Below are 13,495 nucleotides of genomic sequence, written 5' to 3'. Positions count from 1 at the left end.
AATTGGGAGATGGGAATTGACATACACACACTACTGTATATAAAACAGATAACTAATAATAACCTACTGTATAGCACAGGGACTCTACTCAGTACTCTGTAATGGCCTATATGGGAAAAGAACTGAAAAAAGAGTGGATTTATGCATATGTATGGGCTTCCCTGGTGGCTCAGACGGTAAAGGCGTCTGTCTACAATGCAGGAGACCCGAGTTTGATCCCTGGGTTGGGAATATCCCCTGGAGAAGGAAATAGCAACCCACTCCAGTACTCTTGCCTGGACAATCCCATGGACTGAGGAGCCTGGTGGGCTACAATCCATGGGGTTGCAAAGAGTCGGACTCGACTTCACTTTCGTGCATATGTATAATTGATTCACTTTGCTGTACACCTGAAACTGGGCTTCCCTGGTGGCTCAGAGGTTACAGCGTCTGCCTCCAATGCAGGAGACCCAGGTTCGATCCCTGGGTCGGGAAGATCCCCTGGAGAAGGAAATGGTAACCAACTCCAGTATTCTTGCCTGGAGAAATCCCATGGATGGAGACGCCTGGTAGGCTACAGTCCATGGGATCACAAAGAGTAAGACATGACTGAGCAACTTCACTTTCTTTCACTTTCACACCTGAAACTAACACAATACTGTAAATCAACTCCAAAAAAAGCTTTAAATAAATAAATGTTTTTGTTGTCTGTCTCCCACACAGGAATATTAGTTCAGTGAGGATGGGGGCACAGTGTTTCCGGCCCTTTGGGACAGTGCCCAGTCCATGGTAGGTTTTCAGTGGCCAGGAGTCACTTAATTAATACATTTTTGTTGAATAAATGAAGGCATGAACATCAGTGGCGGCTCTCTGTAGTTTATGCCTTTATTATTCAACAAACATTTCTTTCCTGTTTTAAGCATGTTCTTATATTTCAGGAGGGGCTCAGCAATACCGGCAACACCAAAGACACATTTAGGAAACTCAAAAACCCACATGTGCATTTCCTAACATTGCTAACGACTTCTCAGGAGCAGGCATTGAAGACCTGCACATGATCAGGACTGCATTTAAGGCAGTCAGCTTATTCCAAAGATGTATTTTTCAAAGTTTGAGTATTTTGAGTCACTGGTCACCAAGGTGAACATTCCCACTTCACTTCTGATGGAGAAGAAGGAAATGCATATTAATTAGCAGCATGGGAAATGGCAGTGCCAAGGAATGACCCGCTGGGTCCTAACATTTCCCTTTGAAGATGTACGTGTTTGTCATTTTCACTTTCCTCAAACCTCTTAACCAAACTGTGGAGACTTCGTCTCAAAAGAAGATATTTATCTTAATAAAGAGACACAGATGAGAAACATGTTGCAGCTCCCTCTGTAATTACTTCACATGCTAAACAGCAGGGCAGAGAAATGTTATCTTTAAGTTTATTCAACAAATAGGGGATGCATGTGGGAGGACTGAAAAGGGTAAACGTCAATAATATATGTATTTTTTGCAGCTGCTGAGAGAGATGAATTCTACACATTTACATTTTCTTTGTTGTATTTAAGGGCAAACTTGAGCCCTGAAGCAAAGGAAGGAAAACCATGCAAACTAAATTTTCTTTCCTACAGTCTACTGTATGTCTTTAGGTAGGCAATCTTTCCTCTGCCAGCTTCCCAAATATGACACCTCCTTCAGTCTGACCATAATGATCTTAAATTTCCCCAAAGCTTAATTATGCTTGAACAGGTTTCTTTCAGACTTCAGACTCTGACCTCCCCTTTCTTGGAGCATTTCTTTTAGAAACTTGCTATTATAAATTCTTTCTGTGAACTTTTGAGATGTAAATCTTCTGCAACCAGGAATGCCTTTCCCAAGGACCTAGGAACTATCTTTGAAATGGTATCATTAAGAAAGTGCCCCACCTCTGGGAGGGTAGGAACCAAGTTTCCTAAGTAAACCCTTGTGTTCTAATCACAGAGGTAATCCAATTCCCCTGAGTCCTCTAGCACTTTCTGCTAGCTTATCCTAGAGTTTAAAACTCTCCCTGCCTTTTGTTTCTGTCCAGTTCAGTCTTGCTTATTTAATTTCCTGTGATGCAATTTGCTTTTAATAGGTCACACACGCCATTAGAATTTTCTAGTTATACATGTGAAACCCTGGACAACCCATCTGACCAAAGATGATTAAGGATGCCGAAAAACTCAGGAATTTGGCTACAGGAAGCAGGGAGCACTTTCCCTGTTCAAGCTTTTAGTCAAGGGATCCCTTTTAATGAAAAGAACCCATTTGATGGTGAATGACCCACTCTGGAATGATGCTTTTCAAGGGATTTTTAGGAAGAGGAAGAACTAAGCATAGCAAGGGATAGAAGGTAGTCATCAAGAGAAATATTCTCTCTAGATTCAGAATTCTTATGCTCTGGCTATTATACTTATATTTTTTCACTGTAAAAGAGGGATAATCATATTTCTGATAAGCCTGCTCATAGGATTCAATAAAACAGATCATATATCCAATGCTTAGAATAAACACCAGTAAAAGATGCATCAATGTTAATTTCTATCACTACCAACCATCATCATTATTATTCAACCTGTTACTGAATAGGGGAATGACTTTAAGACAGTAACTTTCCATCTGGGTACCACAATTTCCTAACGCTGTACTAACGGGTTGGACCAGAGAAGTCCAAGTTCGGTCTGTGGTTCTAATGAGGAGGTAGCCTTTGGACTAATGGGTCAGTGCCCATTAGTGACATCCTGGAGGGAGGGAGGAAAGAAAGAAAGCATTGGATAGAAAAGAATGAGAGCCAGCCAACAGGGTAATTTCAGAGCACTGGGCCCTAGGTCTTGATGGTTGGAAGCCCAGCTCCGTCACTTACTAGCTGGATCAAGTTAATTACCTCTCTGAAAAAAATGAGGTAATCGTATCAGCTACCAACCAGATACATTCCTATAGCATAGAAAGGAGATGGAGAGGAAAGAGAAACACAAGCTCTCCTCTCTTTGGGCCACGCGGCTAAGAGGTCTCCTCACGGATGGGACCTTGGAGGCAAACCACAACCCTGGTTAACTTTCACTTAATACTGAGGCTGCTCAAACCTCTTCAGAGGCTGGGGGAGGGAGGAAACACTATGAAATCTAACACGCAGCCACGCGAGGAGAACAGTGTCCTCAGACGTGTTCAAAGTTGCTTACAAACTGCTTTCTGAATTTGAAGGTCAAGTTGGCAAAATGAGAAATGAAAACAGGACCTGCATTAGAATCAATCAGTTCTAGAACTGGGGCAATTGATGTTACTTGGACCATGAAACAGGACCTGCATTAGAATCAATCAATTCTAGAACTGGGGCAATTGATATTACTTGGACCATGAAACAGGACCTGCATTAGAATCAATCAATTCTAGAACTGGGGCAATTGATGTCACTTGGACCATGAAACAGGACCTGCATTAGAATCAATCAATTCTAGAACTGGGGCAATTGATGTCACTTGGACCATGAAACAGGACCTGCATTAGAATCAATCAATTCTAGAACTGGGGCAATTGATGTCACTTGGACCATGAAACAGGACCTGCATTAGAATCAATCAATTCTAGAACTGGGGCAATTGATGTCACTTGGACCATGAAACAGGACCTGCATTAGAATCAATCAATTCTAGAACTGGGGCAATTGATGTCACTTGGACCAGGAGCTCATGTGTCTCTGTCTCGGTCTCTTTATCTCTTTCAGTCTCTCATCTCCCTTTCCCTCCCTCCCTCGATCCTCCCTTTTGTTCTCTCTGCACAGCATTTATTTCCCTATTTCCTTTTAAATTCCTGCTCTTTAAATTTTGATTTTCTGGGATGCATTAGTACCGTTTTCATATTAACAATAAAAGTTCATATTTTTACCATCTACTAAAGCACTTAGTGCAGATCCATCTGACTATCTTTCTGTAGAAAAAAATAAAAATTACCAAAATGAAATCAATTTGTATAAACTGTTTTTTTTAAATATCATTTTCCATCAAGGATCCCACCTTTCCATTTTAGTAAATTTTCATTCCATGCGATACCCTGACCACATCAGTTTCCCCAACTGATGACAAGAGTGTTCTGTACAGCTGTTTGTTCAAACTAATATTCTGTCCATGATGATGCACTGCATGTGCTTGTTATGACCCCTCCCTTGCTTTTAAACCAGTAGAGTGATTTTTAAATGATACATATTTGTGGAAAAGATTTTCAGAGCATTTAGACATTGGCAGATTCTTCTTAATGATCAAGACTCTGAGTTTGAACTTAAAAAAATAAAGATTCAATATTAACCATTTTCTTTTATAACGGGTTTTAAATCTGTAAACATCACAAAAATATCAAATGGAGTGAATCAGCCTTCCACATAATGAAATTCACTCTTCTGTACCTAAGGTAGTTGAGTGCACAGTTACTCTATGGCACCAGAGCCAGTTCCAAAAAAAAAAAAAAGAAAACAAATCATCTTGGGGTTTTGTGATCCCTACTTTGCTGGTGAACCACACCTTCCTCAAAAGAGGAGATGAGACTTGACCCAGGTCTTTCTCAACCACTACCGTCTGTTCTCTGGGTAGATTCATAAGACAGCACGGCGTCTGGTGCCAAGGTACCAAACCATCTCATCTGAGTGACGGATGCAGACAGTGATGGATCAGCAGATGACCACTCACCGTATACCGCGATGGTCTTCGTGTCTTGCAGGATGGCATTCCCAGCTGAGACCTGCACTGTGATGGTGTTCATCCCTTCAGAAGTAAACTTGAATGCTATGCTTCCCTCCAAGGTGATCAGGGGCTAAAGCAAATGAGGACATAGAGTGAGGGGAGAGATTTTCAGTTACACCCAAGATAGGCACCAACTCTGAACCACCAACAAGCTCCTTAAATTAGCGGAGGCTCTTTCCGGGGCAGCCCCTGTGTGCCTGACTCCAGCTATGCCTCCCTATTACCTCGAGTCCGGTCCAGAAAGGGACTACCAGAGAAGAAACTCTACTCATTCCTGAATCTGACGCCTCTCTTCTGCTACAGTCCTGACTCAGGACTGGGGAGATCATTAGGCCTTGCCTGCTGGTGGGGTGTCTCTCTGTTGATAACCTACTCATCAAGCAGATCCCTTAATCCAAGGCAACATTAAAATCAGGCCAAAAGAAGGGGCTCATATGAATCCAGATTTAAGCCAGTCACTGAAAGTGTATAAGCTGCCAGTGCTTCTCTCCAGGGGGCGCTGCTTACATAAAATTACAATGGAACGCAGCGACCGTGGACACCAAAACTACACTAGGTAGACGGGTTTTGGCCTTGTGTGGCTTGGTTTGCTCTGAGAAGCCCCATCAGCAATTTCCTGGAAGGAGCTGCTATAGAAACAGGTACTAATTGGATCGTGGTTTGAGGATTCAAAAAAAAAGATTTGGACCCAGAGGGATGGTATGGGGAGGGAGGAGGGAGGAGGGTTCAGGATGGGGAGCACATGTATACCTGTGATGGGTTCATTTTGATATTTGGCAAAACTAATACAATTATGTAAAGTTTAAAAATAAAATAAAATAAATTAAAAAAAAAAAAAAAAAAAGATTTGGATCAGCTCCTGTAATGCAACTGGACACCAGGGTCCTGGGGAAAGGATTATTAGCCTCCTGACCTCCCTCCACTCACTCCCCACAAACAGTTCATTCCTGTCTTTTCTTTAATTAATTCAAAAATCAAAATTTATTTAACTCCCTGTGTAGCAGAAGGTAGAATAAAGCCCAGCATAAGAAGTCTGCTTAATAAAATCTGTTGAGAATTTAGTTTTCTGCTAAAAGCTTAAAAAAAGAAGCAGCAGCAAATAAGTTATTTAATAGTTTCACCTCCTAGTACTAGCATTCAAGCAAGTAACACAGATTTCTCTTCTCCTGCGGATAGTGGGCCCAATCTGGACCCAATTTGCATGTACAGTTTCAGAAGAAATAAAAAAGGGCTTCTTTTCAGCTAATTTATGTCAGCAGGAGAGGTGAGAGATTCCTTTGACTGTCAGCCACACAGCAGGTCTGGTGTCAGGAGAGGTTTCCTCCCTGGGCTTGTGTGAAATTATGGCTCCAGTTAAAGCCAACACTCAGCTCTGGGGTAGAAAGAGATTTGTATTCACACAAGATGCATTGAATTTGAAGAGCAAAGTTATAAGCAACGGCACCTCTGCTGGAAGAAGATGAAGCTCTCCATTCAGAGCCATTGGTCCGGGGTCCTCTAGGGAAGATGATGCCAGGCTTCAGTTCTACTGCCTTCACTGACATTTGCAAGCAAATTTTAATTTCTGAGGATGGAAGGAGTTCCAAACTGCATCAGAGCATGCAGCCTGGTGTGCGGGGAAGAAAAACCCAGGCAGGCATGAGAAAGGACATGGATCTGCATGAAGTAGCTGAGTGAGACTGGAAGAAGCCACTTCATCTGTCCTCACTTTTCTCATCGGTAAAACGAAGGACTCGGGGTACATGAGATCTAAGGTCTCCACTGATTTTGAACTTGCTGCTGACTTTAGATCACAGGGAGTGTTTGGAGGAAACATAAAGCAGGAAGCTGAGCTAAAGAAGGGGTCGTTTCTGATCCAGGCTGGGGAGTTATGGGGTGGAGGGGCCATAGGGCGGGGGGGCCATGTCTGATCAAGAATAGAGAACAAAGGGCGAGGGGCGGGCTGCACAGACATCTGTGGCTCTTGTCTGTCTGGTGTCCACTGTTCTCTTCTTTCGAGGGCCATTTCCTCCCTTCTCTTGGTCTAGACGGATCTAGGAAGGTTGATTTGAACAGCTCTGTTTCTGCCACGAGCACCATGATCAAGGCATGGCCGGTATTATTACTCTGTTCCAGGACTCCTGTTAGAATTTTGGGAAAGATGGCTCATTTGCTCCACTGAGCTGTGACAACAACATAAAGCTCAGGGTTGCTGCTGAGGGTCACTGCAGAGTAAAGCCCATGTGGAGAAGAACCCTGACTCACAGGAAGGCAGGGGTAAGAGGAAGGGGTGTAGACGTGAGAGAGACAGAGACATACTGAAGGGATGACTGGGGCACTCAGAGCCTGCCATTCCTGAGGTTGCCACAACTCCTGGACTCTTGAGTTAGGATAAGTCGTGTCTTTCCCTTTATTGCTTCAAGAGGAGCCACACAGACCCTGCATGGAAAGCCGACTCACCTCAGTGTTGTTCCCGTACCACCACACGTAAGTGAGGGTGCCCACTTGGCTGGGCCACAGCACGGCGGTGGCGTTGACCTCTTTGTTCTTCGTGGTGACAAAGGGAAGAGACAGGTGAACATGCTCCAGGGGACCTGAGGCACAAGAGGAGAGAGGAGGCATGGAGAGGGAAGAGCTCTCTCTGCTTTGCCTTCCCTGCTCTGAATTCACAATCCTTCCAGAAGCCTCCAAAACATCAGTCGTGTTCCTGGACGGACGTGCTCAGGCGCCACCCCTACTCTGGGGGAAAGGAATATATTGAGAACAATTGTGTCTCCATCCTTTCCATTTACAGATCTTTCTTCCAGGTCCAAATCCTGAGTTAGTTCTGTGTAAAAGCTTAAACTGTTACAAGTAACTGATGAAGTCCTTAAAGGAAAAGGAATAATATGAGATTTCACAGGGAGATGCAAAGTGTTTCCAAGAAACCTCCCAGAATCCATGTTGGGTGGGGGCTGGGGATGGCTATTATACAAATCCCCAAAACTTTCTACCTGTAATTGTTTTGTATCTTTATTGGATTTTAAAGATGTAAATGTGTATGTTTGTGAATAACTGTGTTTGTGTGAGTGTCTGTAGCCTCCTGGTTAGGTAAGCACAGGGCTGAGCTGAGCCTGTCCAGGACAAAGACAGGCATGAGGGGGCAGAGAGAGAGTTTTGTGGGCCTCAGGTTCTCAGAATGCACTCAGCTGAAAAGTAGGATGATTCTACCTATAGAGGCCCAGTGGACCAGAAACTTTAGTCAGATGTACAAACCCACAAAGATAACAGCATCTTTTTCTTGGAGAACCACTAGACCTACCCTGCTGCTGCTGCTGCTAAGTCACTTCAGTCGTGTCCAACTCTGTGTGACCCCATAGACGGCAGCCCACCAGGCTCCCCTGTCCCTGGGATTCTCCAGGCAAGAACACTGGAGTGGGTTGCCATTTCCTTCTCCAATGCATGAAAGTGAAAAGTGAAAGTGAAGTCACTCAGTCGTGTCCGACCCTCAGCGACCCCATGGACTACAGCCTTCAAGGCTCCTCCGTCCATGGGATTTTCCAGACAGGAGTACTGGAGTGGGGTGCCATTGCCTTTTCCGAGACCTACCCTAGGATCCCCTGAATTTCTCAAGTCACTGTTATCAGACAAAATGCATTCTCCTTTGGGGGGAACATGGCAAAAATCCACCACCACCACCTGTATTCATGAGATGGAGAAGAAAGTGGCACTCAGGCCTTTGCACCTGCTTTAATCACTGTCCCCTCTTCTAGTTGACCATATGATGATTTTCTAAAGTCCTTGACCTCTTTCTCCCTCTATATTCTTTTCTGCTGAGGGATACTATCCACACTCCAACCTTCAACTATGAACCACATGCTTAGGGCTCCAAAACCACCTTCTTGACTCCAGACTCAGTTGTTTATTTGTGCTCAGTCATGTCCGACTCTTTGAAGCCCTAAGGACTGTAAACTGCCAGGTTCCTCTGTCCATGGAATTTTCCAGGCAAGAATACTGTAGTGGGTTGCCATTTCCTCCTCCAGGGGATCTTCCTGACTCAGGGATTGAACTCACATCTCTTGCATCTCCTGCATTGGCAGGCAGGTTCTTTATCACTAGCACCACTTTGGAAGATCTCAGACTCAATTAACAGCCAGATATTCCTATGAAATACACTGCCTCCCCCTACCCCCCACCATTCTGTATACTCCAGTCTTGATGAATAACACCAGTGTTAATCCAGGGGAGCAACCCAGAAGGAGAAAGTCAGTCTTGATTCCTTATTTCTTTGCTGCCCACATCCATTTAGGAAACCACTGATTTGGTTTCATAAATTCTCTCTCAGAGCTCTTTGCATCCTGTCCTCGTTCATACACTATACACCCATCTCACCTGAAGGAGTAGAACTTTCTCATGGAGGGCCAGACATCATGGAATGAGAGTCAAGTGGGCCTTAGGAAGCATCACTATGAACAAAGCTAGTGGAGGTGATAGAATTCCAGTTGAGCTATTTCGAATCCTAAAAGATGATGCTGTGAAAGTGCTGCACTCAATATGCCAGCAAAATACTCATCAGTGGCCACAGGACTGGAAAAGGTCAGTTTTCATTCTAATCCCAAAGAAAGGCAATGTCAAAGAATGCTCAAACTACCGCAGAATTGCACTCATCTCACATGCTAGAAAAGTAATGCTCAAAATTCTCCAAGCCAGGCTTCAACAGTACATGAACTGTGAACTTCCAGATGTTCAAGATGGATTTAGAAAAGGCAGAGGAACCAGAGATCAAATTGCCAACATCTGCTGGCTCATCAAAAAAGCAAGAGAGTTTCAGAAAAACATCTACTTCTGCTTTATTGACCACGCCAAAACCTTTGACTGTGTGGATCACAATAAACTGTGGAAAATTCTCAAAGAGATGGGAATACCAGACCACCTGCCTGCCTTCTGAGAAATCTGTATGCAGGTCAGGAAGCAACAGTTAGAACTGGACATGGAACAACAGACTGGTTCCAAATCAGGAAAAGAGTATGTTGAGGCTGTATATTATCACCCTGCTTATTTAACTTATATGCAGAGTACATCATGAGAAATGCTGGGCTGGATAAAGCACAAGCTAGAATCAAGATTTCCAGGAGAAATACCAATAACTTCAGATATCCAGATGGCACAATCCTTATGGCAGAAAGTGAAGAACTAAAGAGCCTCTCGATGAAAGTAAAAGAGGAGAGTAAAAAAGTTGGCTTAAAACTCAACATTCAGAAAACTGAGATCATGGCATCTGGTCCCATCACTTCATGGTAAATAGATGGGGAAGCAATGGAAACAGTGACAGACTTTATATTTTGGAGTTCCTAAATCACTGCAGACGGTGACTGCAGCCATGAAATTAAAAGACGCTTGCTCCTTAGAAGAAAAGTTACAACCAACCTGGACAGCATATTAAAAAGCAGACATTACTTTGCCAACAAAGGTCTGTCTAGTCAAAGCTATGGTTTTTACAGTAGTCATACATTTCCTTATAGTTGGACTGTAAAGAAAGTTGAATGCCAAAGAATTGATACTTTTGAACTGTGGTGTTGGAGAAGACTCTTGAGAGTCCCTTGGACTGCAAGGAGATCCAGCCAGTCCATCCTACAGAAAATCAGTCTAAATATTCACTGGAAGGATTGATGCTGAAGCTGAAACTCCAATACTTTGGCCACCTGATGTGAAAAACAAACTCATTGGAAAAGACCCTGATGCTGGGGAAGATTGAAGGTAGGAGGAGAAGGGGATGACAAAGGATGAGATGCTTGGATGACATCACTGACTCAAAGGACATGAGTTTGAGTAAACTCCAGGAGTTGGTGATGGACAGGGAGGCCTGGCGTACTGCAATGCATAGGGTCACAAAGAGTCGGACACGACTGAGCAACTGAACTGAAGTGAACTTAACTAAACCTTTCCCCATTCTAATCCACCGTCCTGCTCTGTGTGTCAAAGCCTGCCTCCCTCAATAATACATAAACTGGGGACTTCCCTGGTGGGCCAGTGGCTAAGACTCCACACTCCCAGTGCAGGGTGCCAAGGTTTGATCCCTGGTTGGGGAACTAGCCCCATGTGCTACAACTAAAGATCCTATGTGCTACAACTAAAGATCCCATGTGCCACAACTAAATAAATAAAGATTTAAAAAGTAATACATAAGCTAGACCAAGTCCCAGATGGCCCCATCACTTAGAATAAAACATATGGTCCAGGGCAAGGGCGGAGCAAGTACAAAGACTCAGAGGAGGAGGGGGATCTCCATGTCGGAGGAATAGGGAGAAATGGAGAGATAAATGGAGGGAACGTGTAGAAGACAATGAGATCTCAGACATAATCAGGACATAGAGCACACTGGCCTTTAAGGCCCAGAAAGATGTATATGTGTGTTTGTGTAAGTTCTTTCTTGCATATGTATAAGTATACATTATACATTCATGCAATGTATAGCAATGACTATGTGCCTTCTCACCCTCCAACTTGTTGTGAGAGTGATATTTCTAGAAAGTGATGCTACTCACATGCTCAAAATGAAAATTTCCATTATATAATAATAAGATAGCTAACACATACAGATCTCAGGTTTGTGAGATAGAGAACACAGGCTGAAAACTTTTGGAGGGACAAGTCCTTTGTATTCATCTTTATATATATAGAAAATTGCATGGACAGAGGAGTCTACAGTCCATGGGGCTGCAAAGAGTTGGGCATGACTAAGTGACTGAGCATACACACAGAGATGTGTGCTGCGTGGACAGAAGAGTCTGGTGGGCTGTAGTCCATGGGGCTGCAAAGAGCTGGACATGACTAAGTGACTGAGCACACACACACAGATGTGTGCAGGTCCTGAGACATAGCAGGCGTTGCGGTATTGGCTGAGTCACTGAACAAAACAGGGTATCAAAGAGTTGGACACGACTTAGCAACTAAACAACAAAGTGAACAAAAACATAATTTCCTGTTTCTGCTTTCGTCTGTGTTTTCCTCTCTTTATAGATTAGAGGCTGGGAGACCAGGAGAACAGAACTAATTTTCTGGTGTACAAGCCATATGATAAGAAGTAGTTGATCATAAGTCAGAATTGTTCAATGAAATAATAAAAGGGTAACATTTACTGAGCGGTGGCTGTGTACCACATAGTCTGTGAACGACTTTGTGTTCTCATTTAATCTTCATAATAATCTTATGAAGTAGGCACTATTATCAGCTCCATGCAGAGATGAACTAACAGAGGCAGGTCACCTTCCTTCACTCCAGGGTGTGAACCAAAACAGTTCAAGTTCAGAGCCTGGGCCAGCTGACAAATGCTTGCTAAGACCCATGTTAACAAAAGAGCTATTAAGACCCACTACTTACTGATGACTCAGACATGCTGCAGACAGCGGGACATGCTTGTTACACAGGCTCTTGTTTATTGCACGGCTCCTGCCATCCCTCATCACGTGATGTGCTCCAGCAGGTGCCCTGTCCCACCTGAGGACCTTACTTACACACCTTGCTGATGGCAGCTGTCCCCTCGTCTGTGACACTCCTCCTGACTCCCCAATCAGGAGTTACATGAATCAGCTAGAATGTGAGAACTAGACAAGCTCAGGGAGACCAGCCATTTCCATCCTAAAAGGGTTCATCTTGATCTCTCCTGAGCATTCAATAATTTTTAAAGTCCCAAAGGTCAAAATAAGGATAATGTCTGTGTGTCCTCTTAATGACAAATTGAATCTTGCTCCCGAAATATGGTCGTCCCTTCACTCAGTAGTTTCTGTGTGCTGGGTGTCAGGCATTACTCCAGGTGCTGGGACACCTGGCCCTTGATGGTGCTTATGTGTTGTTGAGGGAGGCAGTGAATGCAAGGAGCAGGCCTAGTGAGGGCATGCTATTTTTGATGGGTGGTCAAGCAAAGTCTCTCAGAAGCAATGCCATTTGGCCAGTCACCTGAATAACATGTATGCGTGCACCATGTATCTCCTCGGGAAGCTTCAGGGTAAGGCTAGGGCAGAGACCTTGAGAAGGAGGTGGCCTGTCAGGTATGAGGATAGCAGGAAGCTCAGCAGGTACTTTAGGTGCTGAAGAATGTCCATGTGTGTTTGTATAACTTTCATCTTGTATATATAGACATACACACACATGCACGCACGCACACACACACACACACACACATCATCTGTTCATACAGATGTGTGGAATTTAGCTCTCAGGTAGCTAAGTCCTCTTGTTTTTTATCTGTTTAATATACCTGATTCCTGTTGCTTCAAAGCCGAGCTTTCAACTCTCATTTTTCTGCACAGAGGGATCTACCCTAACGGAACCTTGGAAGTGAAACTAACCCCTGGAAGCCTCCTGCTGGCTAGCCATACTCAGCTGAGAGCGAACAAGCTGACGGATACAGCTTCCTCGGACAGCTGCATGCAATACACAGCAAGGACAGCAGGTGGCGCTGTATTATTCCTTATGAATCTCAATGTAGCTGGGAGAACTGGGAAAATTGTGTAGGAGTGTTTCTCTTCTCTTGTTTGGTCTTCCTGTGCTACAGGGTGCAAGTGATTGTGTGTGTGTTTGTGTGTGTGTGTGTGTGTGTGCGCCTCCACGCGTGTGCACACATGCACACGTGCTGATCACTCTGAACTGCCTCTAGCATTTGTTCTGAAGACCTACATGTCATATTGCTGTTTGTCTGAAATGCTGGGCTTCCCTGGTGGCTCAGTGGGAAAGAAACTGCCTGCCAATGCAGGAGACACAGGTCCGATCCCTGGGTTGGGAAGATCCCCTGGAGAAAGCAATGGCTACCCATTCCAGTA

At 44.0% G+C, this 13,495-nt stretch overlaps 1 protein-coding gene and 1 non-coding gene across 6 annotated transcripts in view; one reads left to right on the top strand and one right to left on the bottom strand.

The window, feature by feature from the left end:
• SORCS1 (sortilin related VPS10 domain containing receptor 1) overlaps nt 1-13,495 on the bottom strand; it is a 575,198-nt gene that overhangs the window by 38,507 nt on the left and 523,196 nt on the right. For all 5 annotated transcript variants that reach the window (XM_070363590.1, XM_005897015.2, XM_005897018.2 and 2 more), the window contains exons 20-21: nt 7,158-7,291; nt 4,665-4,788 (exon numbers count right to left, since the gene is read on the bottom strand). In XM_070363590.1, the coding sequence (XP_070219691.1) occupies nt 4,665-4,788; nt 7,158-7,291 (258 nt within the window). The remainder of the gene's footprint in view (nt 1-4,664; nt 4,789-7,157; nt 7,292-13,495) is intronic.
• TRNAW-CCA (transfer RNA tryptophan (anticodon CCA)) lies at nt 403-474 on the top strand. Its single transcript has one exon. It is a non-coding gene; the product is annotated as a tRNA-Trp (tRNA).

This window comes from Bos mutus, chromosome 26 (assembly GCF_027580195.1).
Source record: "Bos mutus isolate GX-2022 chromosome 26, NWIPB_WYAK_1.1, whole genome shotgun sequence".
Lineage (NCBI taxonomy): Eukaryota > Metazoa > Chordata > Mammalia > Artiodactyla > Bovidae > Bos > Bos mutus.
This window is presented reverse-complemented; position numbering and strand designations above follow the sequence as displayed.